This window comes from Ictidomys tridecemlineatus, chromosome 2, assembly GCF_052094955.1.
Source record: "Ictidomys tridecemlineatus isolate mIctTri1 chromosome 2, mIctTri1.hap1, whole genome shotgun sequence".
In the NCBI taxonomy this organism is placed as follows: domain Eukaryota; kingdom Metazoa; phylum Chordata; class Mammalia; order Rodentia; family Sciuridae; genus Ictidomys; species Ictidomys tridecemlineatus.
The window spans coordinates 142,811,288-142,827,481 of NC_135478.1; the positions used below are offsets into that span (position 1 = coordinate 142,811,288).

Below are 16,194 nucleotides of genomic sequence, written 5' to 3' on the forward strand. Positions count from 1 at the left end.
ACATTATTACCCTAGGTACATGTATGCCTGCACATATGAGAGGTTTGCTGCAATTGTGTACAATGAATCAAAATGCATTCTGCTGTCATATATACCTATTTAAAATAAATAAATACATTTAAAAACATTTTGTTTAAAATATTGTTAAATAATAATTATTTATAATATTTGTTTAAAAACCCGACACTTTTGGTTTGGTTTTGTGGTACTGGGGACCAAATCTAGGAGTGTTCTACCTCTGAGCTGCATTCCCAGCCCTTTGAGAGAATGGGTCTCACTAAGTTACCCAGGAAAATCTCAAACTTGCAACCCTCCTGCCTAAGACTCCTGAGCAGTACTGGGTTTTGTTTTTGTTTAATTCCTTTATTGAAGCCCTAAGCTTCCCTTTTTTATACCCAGATTAACTCTTAGGAATTTTTCAAATTAAAAGAATGACCCACTCTCTCCTGGAAAGGTAGAAACATTAAGTTTAGAAAATGAAACTTTTGAAATGTGCATAACTTAGAGGTGATTTTTGCTTTCTTCTCCCCAAGTTCTATACTTTGTACCATTTATTTGTATAGTATTCAAGGGAAAAGCTTTCTTTTTTAAATGTTTTTCTTAGTGCATTATAGTTATACATAATAGTGGTGTTCATTTGGTCATACTCTACCTGCAGGAAAATAATTTGCTCCATTTCAGTCCCCAGTGCTTCCTCTTTTCCTCCCCTCATCCCTCCTCTTACTCCCCTTCTACTCTACTGATCTTCCTTCTATTTTTTTAATTGGTGCTTTATAGTAATTCATAAAGTTGGAATTCACTGTTGTATATTCATATATGCCCATTAAAGGCTACTTATTATGAAGAAAAAAGTCATTTTATAATTATCTGACTTAATAACCTCTCCATTTTACCCTAAGGAAATAATCAGAAATGTAGGCAAAGGTTAATGAAGAAAGATTTCATTTCAACAAATGAAACATTAGCTTTATAATAATCCACTGAATCAGCTCATCAAAACTTATGTAGCATTCTCAGTTAGATCACCTATAATTTCTTCTTACTACAAAAAAAAAGTACATCAATTTATATACAAAAGGAAGGAAGGAAAGGCAGGAAGAAGACAAAAATAAATAAATAGCAACTTTATATGACTACCATATTTTGGATCATTTCCTAATATACATTCTCATGCATATTTCTATGACTTATGTTATAGTATCAAGGACATTTTCATGGGCTGGGGATATAACTCAGTTGGTAGAGTATTTGCCTTGCATGCACAAGGCCCTGGGTTTAAACCCCAGCAGAGAGAGAGAGAGAGAGAGAGAGAGAGAGAGAGAGAGAGAGATGACTGTGAAGAATGAATGACTCACCTCTCTAGCATTAGATTTTATCCTATATACTTAAAAGTTCACTCTTATAAAGTAAACCACTCAATAGTTCTTAATGTATTTAGAGATGTGCAACACACTTGTATGTGTGTAGATGTGTATATGTTACTGGGGATCGAACCCAGGGGCACTCTACTACTCAGCTACATCCTAAATCCCTTATTTTAAATTTTTAGACAGGATCAACAAGTATCCAGGCTGGCCTTGAACATACAATCCTCCAGTCTCAGCTTCCTAAGTCACTGGGATTTTAGATGTGAGCCTCCAAACCAGGCTTCTATGATCTAATTTTAGAACATTTTCATCATTCCCAAAAGCCCTGGGTTCAATCCCCAGCACCACCAAAAAAAAAAGAAAGAAAGAAAGAAATGGATAGTTGGTAGAATGAGAAACGTTATTATCGTATATACACGTATGATTATACTATTGGAGTTACTCTACACCATGTACAGGCAGAGGAATGAGAAGTTGTGCTCCATTTGTACAAAATATGTCAAATTGCATTCTACTATAAAATAAATAAATAGATAAATAAAAACATTGATCACTAGGAAAAAAAGAAATTGGAAAAATATGATACAGCCAAGGGGGTATAATCTAATGGTAATGAACAAGGTACTCGACAAAGCCTGATTGTTCAGGTTCTTCTCTGTGACCTTTCATCTTCAGAGACAAAGATACTTCTCCCCTTTGGGTATAGGAAGCACACCTCTCCTATAAGTCTAATGATCTTCTTCAGGACAGAAGGGTAGAGGAAAGGTCAGAGTAATCTCCCTGCTACTATGGTGTTCTTCAAATTGTCAAGGTCTTTCGTATTTTTTTTTCTTCTTATTTGGTGCTGGGAATTAAACCCAAGGCCTCATACATGGTAAGCATGTGCTCTACAACAGAGCCATACCCCCAGCCCCATGATCCCATATTTTAGGACGCATGTCCTGAACTCCATCACATTACTTTGGAAGTCCATTATAAAGTCCAGCAAAAAAATGTTACATAAAAGCAAGAAAATTCTTTAATTGGGTTAATGTGATCTGATAAAGAAATAAAAAATACAATATAATCTATATAAAATAACATTTACTATGTGATCTAAAGAATTGTCATGAGTCTGGTGTGGTGGCTCCAACCTGTAATCCCAGCAACTCAGGAATCTAAGGCAGAAGGATCACAATTTTGAGGCCAAACTCATCAATTTAGTGAGGCCTTAACTTAGGTAACTTAGTAACTTAGGGAGACCCTGCTTCAAAATAAAAATTAAAAGTGCTTGGGAGATACTGTAGCTCAGTGATAAAGAATTCCTGGGTTCAATTCCCAGTACTCAAAAAGAAAAAAAATGTTGTGATATAATTTTTTTAAAAACTACTTTTAATTAGCCAAAGCACTTTTTTTCCTCTAATTATAATTTTTGGGAATCCAGATGGAATACAGAATTTAGCAATTTGCTTCTGGGGATTTGATAGGGAAAAATAAGTTGAAAATAGCAAAGGGAGATCTAAATCCCCCAATGGTGTCAGACTTTAAAAAAAAAAAAAAACAGTGAAAATCAATTCTAAAAGCTGAGAGTGGAAGGAGGTACTGACTAAAATTTGCTTCTCACATAAGTCTCTTTCTCTCTTCTCTTCATTAACTCTAAACATTTCCCACACTCCTCAAATAATGCAAACATTCCCATTACTCGAGTTAAGTAATTCTGCAATCTAACCAACTGTTGTTTCACATCACTTTAGGTGACAGCAAACTTTTAGCTGCACATCATCACCAAAAGTATCTATGATTGTGCCAGGTATGGAGGCACATTCCTATAATCCTAGCAACTCAGGAGGCTGAGGCAGGAAGATCTAAAGTTAGAAGCCAGTCTGGGCAACATAGTGAGACCCTGTTTCAAAACAAGAAATAAAAAGGACTAGGGATGTTACTCAGTGGTAAAACACCCCTGGGATCAATCCTCAATACTGCAAAACAAAAATCTATGCTTGGTAATTGGTATGCCCAAATTCATCTATGCCCTCCCTGCTTTAACCTCTATGTATGAATAAAATGGAGTTCACACAGATGAAAGATACTTCAAAAATAGTCATTTCTTATGTAATTAAAGAAAAATGTAATATAACTAACCACTGTAATGTAACAGTTAAAAAATAAACTCACAAAAACATAAACTCAAAAAGAGCAAAAATATTATAAAATTCCTAATCATATTCTGCAGGTGGCACAAGTACATATATACATTCATACTCAACCACAGTCACAAAATAACATGGACAAGTGTCACCACATGACTTCTGTTCTCAACCCAGCACCACCAGCTCTTCTTCCGTGTTACAACACAGTGAGAAAACTCTGGCCATCAATAAGAACTCCCAACACACACTCAAATAGCAGTAATGTACACAAGCACCATGCCCTGGAGATTCCAGAAGTTCTAGTTCTAGTACACATACTGAAGGGAGCATTTTTGCTAATTAGAAACAAAAATGCCAAGGTTGGAAGAACACATCCTTACCAGCCAGTATAGACAGCTTTCCTATTATAACATTCTGCTTCAGTGTATTCAACCAACCTGGCATCAAAAATATTCAGGAAGGAATGGGCCTGGGGTTATGGCTCAGTGGAGAGCGCTCATCTAGCACATGTGAGGCCCTAAGTTCAATCCTCAGTACCACATAAAAATAAATAAAGGTATTGTGTCCAACTACAACTAAAAAATAAATATTAAAAAAAATATCCAAGAAGGCTGGGATGTGATTTAGTGCTAGAGCATTTGCCTGGCATGCAGGAAACACTGGGTTCTATCCCCAACCCAGAAAAAAAAAGATGCTCTGAACTAAATATGTACAGACTTTTTTATTCTGGTCATTATTCCCTAAACAATACAATCTAACAACTATTTACATAGCACTTACATTGTACTAGGTATTATAAGTAAACTAAAATATTTTAAAGTATACTAAGGATATGTGTAGGTTATATGCAAACACTATCCCCCCACCACCTTTTTTTGTTTTTGTTTTTGTTTTTTGTACTGTGGAGTTAACCCCAGGAGTGCTTAACCACTGAGCTACATCCTCAGCCATTTTTATTTTTTATTTCACTAAATTGCTGAGACTGGCCACGAACTTGCAATCCTCCTGCCTCAGCCTCCTGAGTTGCTGGGATTAGGGGTACACCACTATACGTGGCTTACCTAAGGGATTTTACATAAGGGATTATGATATCTACAGGTAAGGGGAGTCCTAGGCTCAATCTCCCAAGGCCCAAGGATACCAAAGGACAACTGTACTTGGGAAAAGTTATGCCTTTGTGAAACTTAAAAAGGCACCACTTCCTCTAGGGTAGATTTACTTCAAGCCAGAAAGTGTGATTTGATAAGCAGAATCAAGCCTATATCTCAGCCCTCACTTGTCCACTCTTAAAGTTGCTCTTGCATAAAAACAACCCATAAGAACTCCATGCAGCAGCTCTGGAGATGAGTAGGATGAAGAGAAGGGTTTGCAGCTTCACCATGTCTGTAGCAGATACAGCAAGTACTGCCTGTCAGTAAGAAGGTCAGCCCTTAATCTCCCTCAAATAGGCAGGCACACAGTTCTAGCACACACACACACACAAAAAAAAAAAAAAAAAACACTCAATTTCAGTCAGCTTATAGGCATTTAGAAATGTCTCCATAGACCATGTACAAAGGCTATGAAAATCAAACACATCTGTTGTTTAAAGTTTCTTTTTTTATTGTTTTGAATATTTGGATACAAACTTTTCAATAAAATATCTTATTTTAACTTGCTCTAAGATTCAAACTACAAAATCCTCCATTTTAATATGACCAAATATTTTAAATCTATCATTTAAAATAATATACTGATGATTAAAAACAAATTACCTTTTACCCCACCAAATGATCCATAAGTCATATTGAAGGCTGTTCTCTGAAGATTATGTTCATACATTAATTTAAGCTGATATTGGTTCCCATGTTCCACATTACCCAATGTTCCTAAGGAGAAAATAATTAAAAGATTACTTTATATTTGTTTATGTGAAAAGTCATTAATTTCTTCTCATCCTCTATACCAAGTGATTTAATGTTAGTGAATATTGAAATGACAAAGCACTAAGACATTATGAACAATTAGCATAATGATAACATAGCACAGTTAAAACCAGTTAAATCTCAACTAGATTTTACACCATTAGATGAAATACTACCTGGGGAACATTTTATTATCTATTTCTATTAGACTTGCCTGAGTGAAGTGTAATTATTTAAATAACAACAAAATACTCTAATTTCAGTTCTCAAATAAATGAGGTTAAGTTCCTTGCATTTATAAATAATAACAGAGCAAACAAAATGACTTGAAGTATCTAAGAAAAAAAAATCTCCAACACTTTACAGAAATGCATTTTCCCATTTCAACTCTCAAAATACTCAATCCCCTAATGAATTATATACTATGATTATGGAGAGATTCTCTAAGTTTCCCTCAGCAAGTAATGTGTTTTAATTTAACTTTGCCAAAATCACCTCCTTCAAAACAAAGAAAAAACACTTTCTCTGCATTTAATAGATCATATGAACTACAATTATCCTCCAGTTCTTTTCATAAGAGAAAAGGTTTTGTTTGTGATTGGGTTTTGTGGTTTTTTGGTGGGGAGGGGGGAAAGGGGAGTATTATCAAGGATTGAACTCAGAGGTGTTTAACCACTGAGCACATCCCAGTCCTTTTTATTTTTTTATTTTGATACAGGGTCTTGCTAAATAGCTTAGGGCTCGCTAAATTGCTGAAGCTGGTAATCCTCCTGCCTCAGGCTCTGGAGTTGGTGGAATTACAAGATTGCACGACCATGCCAGTCAAGAAAAAATTCTTTATCCAACACAGGGCCAGCCTCAAGAATTTAGTGAGGCCCTAAGCCATTAGCAAGATCTAATCTCAAAATAAACCATAAAAAGGGGGCTAGGGATATAGCTCAGTTGGTAGAGTACTTGTCTCATGTGCTCAAGGCCCTGGGTTCGATCCCCAGCACCACAAATAAACAAATAAAAAGGGCTCAGTGATTAAGCACCACTAGTTCAATCCCCAGTAAAAAAAAAAAAAAAAAAAAGATCCTTTTTTTGGGGGTGGGGGGCAGGGGGATTACTGGGGACTGAACTGGGGTTGGGGGTTACTGGGTACTAAACCACTGAGCCACATCCCTAGCCTATTTTTTTTTTTTTTTGAGAGACAGGGTCTCATTGAGTTGCTTATCACCTCTCTTTTGCTGAGGCTGGCTTTGAACTCGTGATCCTCCCGCGAGCCACTGTGATTACAGGCATGTGCCACCACACCCAGCCCAAGAAAAGATTCTTTACCCATATTTTTTCTCTGGTGGTAGCCTTACAGTTAGAGCTACAGACCAGCAATCAGGTAACAGCATTAGGAATAAAGAAAAAAGATTCAAAAAACAACTTTCTCCATAAGGAAGCATCTCTGAGCCTGACACAGTGGTACCTGACTATAATCCCAGAAATTTGGGAAGCCAAGGTGGGAGGATTCAAGTGCAAGACCAACTTGGGCAATCAGACCCTGTCTCAAAATAAAATTTAAGAAGGACTAGGGTATAGCTCAGTAGTAAAGTGCCCCTAAATTCAATCCGCAGTTCAAAAAAAAAAAAAAAATGAAGAAACATCTTTGTCATTTATTCATTCAAAATGCAAAAATTAAAGAAAATTTTAAACTACCAGAAAACAAACAAGAGTCCCCAAACTGGGTAGTATTTGATCATTAAAACAATCTAAATATATAAATATGTGCATCTATTTGTTTGGGGGGTTTTTTTGTCCCAAATTACTTACCAACGTGCATTTAGAGTATAAGAATATTTTTTTCCATTTTAAAATAAAGGCAACCTTAAATTCAAAAAAATTTAAGATATTTCCCCCAAATCACATAACTGGTAAAGGATATTTGCTCAAATCAGGTCTTCAGAGCCAGGCATGATATAGCCTCATGCCTGGTTATCCATCACATAAAAACATGTAGGGAATTTGGTCCTCCCCTCAGTAAAGATCATAATGTCCACAGATATGGTCAATAACAATTTCCCAAATTAAAGTAGCAAGAATATGCCACTGTAAGCTAAGTGCAGTGGCCTACACCTATAGTCCCAATACTAAGTAGGCTGAGGCAGAAGGACTGCTTGAGCCCAGGAGTTCCAGGCCAGTCTGGAAAATGTGTGAGACCTCATCTCTTTGAAAAAAAAGAAAAGGAAATGAGAGAAAAAAAGTAACATTAAGGAGCTGGAGTCGTGGCTCAGTGGTAGACTGAGCACTTTCCTGGCATGTGTGAGGCCCTGGGTTCAATCCTCAGCACTGCATATAAATATATAAATAAAATAAAAGGTCCATTTACAACTAAAAAATATTTAAAAAAAAAAAAAAAAGAATTCACACCAGGGGGCTGGGGTTGTGGTTCAGAGGTAGAGCACTCGCCTAGCATGCCTGAGACACTGGGTTCAATCCTTAGCGCCACATACAAAGAAAATGAAGATATTGTGTCCACCTATAACTAAAACATAAATGTTTAAAAAGGAAAAAAAAGAATTCACACCAGGGACTGGGGTTATGGTTCAGTAGTAGAGCGCTTGCCCAGCACGGATGAGGCACTGGTTTGATCCTCAGCACCACATAAAAATAAATAAAATAAAGGTATTATGTTCATCTACAAAAAAAAAAAAAAAAGAATTCACACCAGTGAATACTGGATTCAGCAGTTAATATTTAAACACATTTGGCATAAAATAATAATAGGATTTGTATTTTTCCTAGAAAAGCATCAGTGATACCATATTAAAAATTAGTAGGCTGGGGTTGTGACTTAGTGGTAGAGCACTTATTTAGCATGTGTGAGGAACTGGGTTCAATCTCCCGCACCACATTTAAAAAAAAAAATCTAAATAAAGGTATTGTGTCCATCTTAAAAAAAAATACATTTCCACAAAGATAAAAAATTATACAGGTTTTGTCCTTAGATATGTAGACTGAATATAGTAAGTATATGATTTGTCTACATGAAGCCGAAGTTAATAATAATATTTCAGTTAGAAAGTAATTACAAACATAAGAATGGGAACCTAATAACTTATACTTTACGTATTTTTGCCAAAATACATTCTACTGTCATGTATAACTAAAGTAAAAAAAATTAAAAAAGAAAGTAAACACATATTTAGAACATTTATTCTACTGGTCTTATCACATAAGAAAATTTAATTTATACAAAAAAAAAACCCTCCAGAAAACCAAAAATCAAAGAAAGAATCAAAAATCTCCTTGGTGACAGTTTTCAGTGTAATTTTAGATCACTACTCCACAATCTAAAGATGTTCAGTGAGCTAATTACAGATTAAGTAGGTTCATTGAGTTAAAGAACTAATTAGATTATATAAATCCATCAAACATAAAGAACCACATCTTTTTTATCCTTCTCATGGCAACCATTAAGATTCTATAAGTTGAGCTGGCACTATAGCTCAGCGACAGAGCACTTGCTTGCCTAGCATGTGTGAAGCACTGGGTTCAATCCTCAGCAGCCCATAAAAAAATAAACAAATAAAATAAAGGCATTCTGTCCATCTACAACTACAAGAAAAAAAAATTTTAAATCTGTAGGTAGTCAGATTTGTACTGACTAGTTATGAATTTATGTACTACACTTATGTAGTACACATTTGCATACAATTGGAAAAGACTATAAGTACAAACTCAATATGGCTCACACATCTGTAAGCGTTTACTCAGAAACTGAAGCCCATCAAAAGGAACCTGAGGCTGGGCACAGTGGCATACCACAGTAATTCCAGGGACTTAGAAGGCTGAGGCCGAAGTATCTCAAGTTCAAGGCCTCAGGAATTTAGTGAGACCCTGCCTCAAAATTAAAAAATAAAAAGGACTGGAGATGTAGCTCAGTGGAAAGCACTACTGAGTTCAATCCCCAGTAAAAGAAAGGAAGGAGGGAAAGAATCAGATGCAAGATGATGCTTTCTCTTACTACTGTATGGTAAAATGGGCTACCTTCAGGTCAGCAAGATCCTATTATTTCAATTAAGCACATATTTAATGACACATCACTAACCAAAAAGAGGTTAGCACAGTAGTCTCTGACTTTTAAGGACTGTTGGGGCCTGTGATGGTAGCTCAATGCTGCAATTTCAGTGACTGAGGTGGCTGAGGTATGAAAATCACAATTTCAAGGCCAACCTTGACAATTCAGTGAGACCCTGTCTCAAAAAATTAAAAGGGCTGGGGTGGTTGGACACACTGATGCATGCCTATAATCCCAGAAACTTGGGAAGCTGAAGCAGGGGGATCTCAAGTTTGAGGCTATGTTCAACAACTTAGTGAGATCCTATCTCAAAATGAAAAATAAAAAGGTCTGGGAAAGGGCTGGCATTGTGGCTCAGTGGTAGCGCGCTCACCTAGCAAGCCTGAGACCCTGGGTTCAATCCTCGGCGCCACATACAATCAAGTAAAGGTACTGTATCCAACTACAACTCAAAAATAAAAAAAAAAAACTTTAAAAAAAAGTCTGGGAGAGTAGGTCAGTGGTAGAACACTCCTGGGTTCAATCCCAGTACCAAGGGAAAAAAATGTCTGGTAGTGGGTATTTGGTATGTCCAAGAGACTTTACTTTAAAGATCTTCAGTTTGCCTCAAATCCTTTTCAGAAGCACACGGACAATAAAAGAAAATATTTGGGGAGGAGGCAGTCAGGGGACAGGATGTCAAGTTCAGCTAATATTTTCATCTCCCAACACCAGTCATTTTATTTAAACTAGAAACATTTGTGCTTCCCATGTTACAGTAAAAGCTAGGTAAAAGTTCAGTCTGGAACCTCAAGAAACATTCAAGAGAACAAAAATATTGATTTCCCATGCCTCTTAATTTAAGCTATGCCAGGAGAAATTGTCAGTTTACAAATATCATAAGAGAATGAAGAAATCAGAGACAGAAGGGAAGTGAGGTGGGGCATAAGGGAATGTAGTTTGGACAAATCTTGGTCTCTAGAGAACATAAAGCTTTTAAACGAAAACAAAGAATAAAAGAGCAATAAAAATTACCATTCCTGTGGCAAATAATTTTCATTTTCAACACTAATTTGGAGGATAGATACCACAGTCCCATAAACAAACTGTGACCAAACAGGCCAGCAGGCTTTTTAAAAAAACATTTTATCCCCAGCCTATGCTTTAAGCCAGAAGCACTTTAGGGGTTTCTGTCTTTCTGAGCCTATCTCAAATGTGACCAAGGAAAGCTAAGAATCTAATCTAATTTGTAGTTTCTAAGAGGCCCTGCTTAGAGCCCAATGGGCCCTCTAGAAGGGACTAAATATTAACTGTGGGGAAGTTCTCTTCCTCCACTGCCTGTGTTAATGGAGTCAGTAAAATTTCACTAGTAATTAACATGCTCCCAGTCAAAAAAAGAGGATTAGATCCATGCAATATAGTAACCTATATCATAACTTCTCTACTTACTCTAATACTAAATATATATCTTAATACTAAATATATATCCTATCACTAGGAGGAGCAGCATCTTTTCTCTGAAACCAATGAAAGTATACTCCATCAGGCCTCTGATATAAACAGGAAGGAAAATAAACTGACAGAGATAATAGAGAAAGAAAAGGAAAACATCACATGATAAAGAATAATAAAAAGCCACTGTCAATTGCTTCAGCACCACCCACAAATTCATACACTCATTTTCAAAGAAGTTACTGGATTATCTACCAAATACCATATCCCTGGTTACCAAGCCTGCCTTAGAAAGTTAATAGATCTTCACCCCAAAAAGAGACTACCTAAGTGTCAGTAAAGTAAAAATTATTAGTCAAATTAAAGGCAAAATATAAAGAAAACCCAAAGAGAGAGAATGAGTCTGAGAAATTCAAACCCTAGAAACTAGTCTTTATAGCAAACTCTCTACAGAGTATCACTTATATACAGAACAGCCCTACAGACACTTAGCTTTATCAAAGCCATATAAGAAATTCTCCAAATCAATATACGCAAAAATAATTCTGAAGTTGAAGTAAAATTTACCTAAGTACTGAAATTAAAGTTATCTTTTAATTTTAATCAGGGCTGAAATGCTGAAACCAAACCACAATGAACCATGTCAGAGAATGAAACCTGATTAAGCCTCAAAATATGTGCCCTGAGGTCTAAAGAAGTGAAGACAACCAAAAGCCAAGAAATCTGAACTATAAAGAAAAAATACTTGAGGTTTACCAAAGAAAATGTATTTCAAACCACTATGACTCAGCATCTATGAATTTTGCTGGTACTTTTGAACACTTAAGAGTCTCTCCAGTGATCACCTGTAATCCCAGTGGCTTGGAAGATTAACACAGGAGGATGGCGAGTTCAAAGTCAGCCTCAGCAATGGTGAGGCACATAGCAACTCAGTTAGACCCTGTCTCTAAATAAAATACAAAATAGGGCTGAGGATGTGGCTCAGTGGTTGAGTGCCACTGAGTTCAATTACTAGTGGTGGGGGGGTGGGCACTCAAGAGTCCCAAGTACCCAGAAGTAGCCTAGATCAGTCAGGCAATCCTGAACATAATTCCTGAGAGGAAGGAGATCACAAGAAACCTTCTGCTAGAAATATCAATATGCATAGAAATAACAGACCAAGAAAATGTAATGCTTTTAAGTCTCTGAAAAAGTATTGAACAATAGAAAAATGCTAAGACAAAAAAAACTTCAAATTAATGTTTTGTGTTCTCTCCCAACTCAGCACTAGAGAATATATATTCTTAGCCATGTACAGTGGCACATGCCAGTAATCCTAGCAGCTTGGGAAGGCTGAGGCAGGAGAATCAGAAGTTCAACACCAGCCTCAGCAACTTAGTGAGACCCTAAGCAACTTAGCAAGACCTTGTCTCAAAATAAAATACAAAGAAGACTAGGGATGTGGCTCAGTGGTTAAGTGCCCCTGGGTTCCATCCCCGGTACAAAAAAAATAAATAAAATAAAATAAAATAAAAAAGAAAGAAAATATCTATTATTATAATAAAGAACCCAGTTTTTACAGTAAGGAATCCAGTTTGTAATATAAATTCCACATTGAAAATAAATGTTTCTTACCTGAGACAGAGTAGACACAAAGTTTTCTAGAATGCAACACAGCCAAATGAAGCATTTCAGTACCTCTGAAAAATAGGAAATGTTTTAAATGCTTTTAAATATTAATGTTCAATATAACCAAAAAGTTATTAAATGATTACAAAAAGATCTAACTATACCTACTATGAGTAAACAATTCATTAGAAAACATTCTGAACTGAAAAATAAATGTCACAACAAATAGGACAACTGACAATTTCACATCCTCAAATACTCTGTCTTGTCAGGAACAGAGGCTTCAGCTGTAATTTGAGTTGCTCCAGAAGCTAAAGCAGGAGAACTGCAAATTCAAGGCCAGCATAAGCAACACAGCAAGACCTTCTAAAGAGAGGTAGAAAGGGAAGGATGGAGGAGGGTAGTAAGAAAGGAAGGAAGGGAAGGAGGAGCGATACTCTGCTTCAAGGACCTGCCTTCAGATTGAAATCGACTAAGGACCCAAGAAGAGTCAGAAGTGAGGCTTCGTCATGAGTACTCTCCACAGTAAAAAGCTCCAACTTCTGGTTCTGGCTCTCTGACTAATTCACCTATAACTTTGGGCAAATCACTTAATCTCTCTGAACCTGTTTCCCTTCTGTAGAATAAGAGGTTTCAAATAAATCAAATAAAGTCATGTGAAAGAACCTTGTAAAGCTTAAAGCACCACAAAATTCTAATCATTATTAGTAAGTGGCACATATCACTTCCAGATCTGAAATTTATTAAAAGTATTGAAAACATTTTTTTGGACTCTCAAATAAAATAAAATGCCAATATCCCCACTACATTTCCCAGTCCATGTCAAGTGGTTGCCAGAGACAGCAGCATGGCAAAGTCTAGAGCTCCCAAACTCAGGAGTCTTCAAGGGTCAAGCTAATGGATGTTAATGAGGAAAAGGTGTAAATGACTGTGATTAACTGGAGACTGGGGCCAGGCTAGAGGAGGTGGCTACTATTTGGTTCTGGGCTTGTGGCCAGATCTCCACATTTTTCATGAAACACCAGAAAGCAGGGGTTTTATGTGAAATCTCCTAGTTCTTAAATCTTGGCAGCTCTTTTACAGTTAAAAACTAGAGGCCCACATGTGCAAGCAAGTCTCTAGTCCAATCTCTGTTATAAACTATTCTAAACTACAGGACTGTAATTGAACTCTGAACACCTGGGTTGGGACTCAGACTCTGTACCTTACTTTACGTGTGATCATTTAATTGTTCAGAGTGTCTCTATTTTACTCACAAAATAATAATTGTAAAAGATAATATCTGCAAAGCACTGGTACGATTGATATATAAATACTTATTATTCATTCTACAAATGCAAAGAGGCACAGCTATTATATAATTGATAGTGCCTTCAGAAATTTCTTTATGTATTCACATTCCAGAAAAGAGTATAATAATTGGAAAGATAGTGAAGTATGGAATCAAAATCAAGTTTTGATTGTGTGATCTTACACTATAAGCTCTAGTTTCCTTATCCTGATACAGATCATATCTGCCTTGAAAAATAAGATTCTTGAGACAATGTTTATAAAGACCTAGATCAGTATCCACTCATTAATGTCAACTTCTTCCCCTTCCAAATGATCAAAAAAATGAGAACTGTACAAAGGACTATCATACAGAATGAATGTTGATCATGTTTCCTATTTTTTTCCAGTGGAAAGGTCAAAATGCTTTTAAAGGCAAGAATTCCACTGGGAGTGGTGGTACATACCTGTAATTCTAACTATTTAAGATGCTGAAGGTGATGATCACAATTTGAAGTCAGCTCAGCCCCTTATAGAGTCTGCTTTAAAATAAATAAAAACGACTGGTGGTCCAGTGACCACAGGCACAGTGGTCATACCAGCAACTCAGGAGGATGAAGATTGTAAGTTCAAGGCCAACCTGAATAATATAGTGATTTTATACACACACACTCACACATATGTAAATTTTTTTTGTACCAGGAATTGAACTCAATGGCATTTAACCACTGAACCACATCTCACCCCTTATTTATCATTTTGAAACAAGGTCTCACTAAGTTACTCAGAGCTTCACTAAGTTGCTAAGACTGACTTTGAACTTGTGATGCTCTTGTCTCAGCTTCCCAAATGGCTGGGATTACAGGCATACAGTGATAATTTACTATATCTTTATTTGGTCATTTTTTTAAAGATCATCTCATTTCCTTTAAGTCATTGATGTGCCAGGTACCTTAGATTTGTACCTATAAAAAGATCCAAAATTATTCATCTTAAAGGTTTTTATAAAAAAAAATTCAGAAAATGAAAAACACCTACATGACAATGTCAAGGATACACATATAGTCTCCTTTGAAGAATTCACAAAAGTTTCATAGTAAAGAACTGAAATGCTCTCCAAGTAAGACAAAATACCAGAATTAGTGGGCTGTACTTACGAAACAAACTTTCCTACTTCCACTTGAAGTATGGGATCTCGTAGATGGACTTCCAGGAGCAAATCTTCAGCTTGAGCTCCATCTCCTGTTTTTACAGGATGGGGGTTAAAGATTCTTAGGTATCCCATAAAGCTACCCACAATTATTTTATCTGTAGAGAGATTTTTTAAAAGAAGATGTAGACAGAAACAAACATTAGAAAATATCTTTGGGAATAAACTTCCTAACGTCTAAAAGAAATATAATAAAATCAGTCTTGCTTCATATAGAAGTCCACTGTGCCAATAGAAGATGCATTTAAAGTGAATTTATTTGAATAACACATAGCTCTTCAAAAATCATTTTACATCACCAAAATTCAAGTATACTAATGTATTACATTTTTTCCTAAGCCTTAATTTGTTATCAGTCATAATTAAACAATCAAAGCAAACTCTTTAATCAAAGAACTGATTCAATCATAGTTGTCAATTTTACAACTAATATGACTACTGAAAATTCCATATTAAGCCAGGCATGAAAGTGCATACTGTAATGTATGAGCTGACAAATTTCTTCAGGTTTCTAAAGTAAAAGTAAGGATGTTAATCAGAGTGATAAGAGTATACTGTAATAATGGAGTTACTAAAAGTTTATAAAATGATTCATGCTTAGCTTCTTTGAGTCCTGTCATGCCCTCAGCCCATTATAACTCACTGAAAAACCAAGCATTGACTTCACTATAGACCTACACTCAGAAATAAAAAGGTCAAGATGATCAAGTCCATATGGCAACAAGCTAATAATTCTCAAAAGCAAAGTGTATATGTATGATTTTTTTAGGGGAAGGGGACAGTAGTGGAACTGAACCCAGAAGCACTCTTCTACTGACCTACATCCACAGACCCTCCCTCCCTCTCTCTCTCTCTCTCTCTCTCTCTCTCTCTCTCTCTCTCTCTCTTTTTTTTTTTTTTTTTTTTGCTGCATTGAGACAGGTTCTCACTACTAAATTGCCAAGGTTGGTCTCAAACTTGTGATCTTGTGATCATCCTTTCTCAGCCTTCTGAGTTACTGGGCATCACTATGCCCCATTGTATGTATGATTTTTTTTTTTTTTTTTGGTACCAGGGATTGAACCCAAGGGCACTTAACCACTGAACAACATCCCCATCCCCCCCCTTTTATTTGTATTTTATTTAGAGACAGGGTCTTCCTGAGTTTCTTAGGGACTCCCTAAATTGCTGAGGCTGTCTTTGACTCACAGTCCTCCCAAACTGCTGGGATTACAGTATGCAACAT

At 36.2% G+C, this 16,194-nt stretch overlaps 1 protein-coding gene across 14 annotated transcripts in view; it reads right to left on the minus strand.

Annotated features, from left to right (window-relative positions):
- Bbs9 (Bardet-Biedl syndrome 9) overlaps positions 1 to 16,194 on the minus strand; it is a 459,963-nt gene that overhangs the window by 407,070 nt on the left and 36,699 nt on the right. For 11 of the 14 annotated variants that reach the window (XM_078039867.1, XM_078039868.1, XM_078039866.1 and 8 more), the window contains 3 exons: positions 14,917 to 15,067; positions 12,497 to 12,561; positions 5,251 to 5,364 (listed from right to left, as the gene is read on the minus strand). In XM_078039867.1, coding sequence (XP_077895993.1) covers positions 5,251 to 5,364; positions 12,497 to 12,561; positions 14,917 to 15,067 — 330 coding nt within the window. The remainder of the gene's footprint in view (positions 1 to 5,250; positions 5,365 to 12,496; positions 12,562 to 14,916; positions 15,068 to 16,194) is intronic. The other 3 variants (XM_078039871.1, XM_040291830.2, XM_040291833.2) reach the window with 2 other exon arrangements.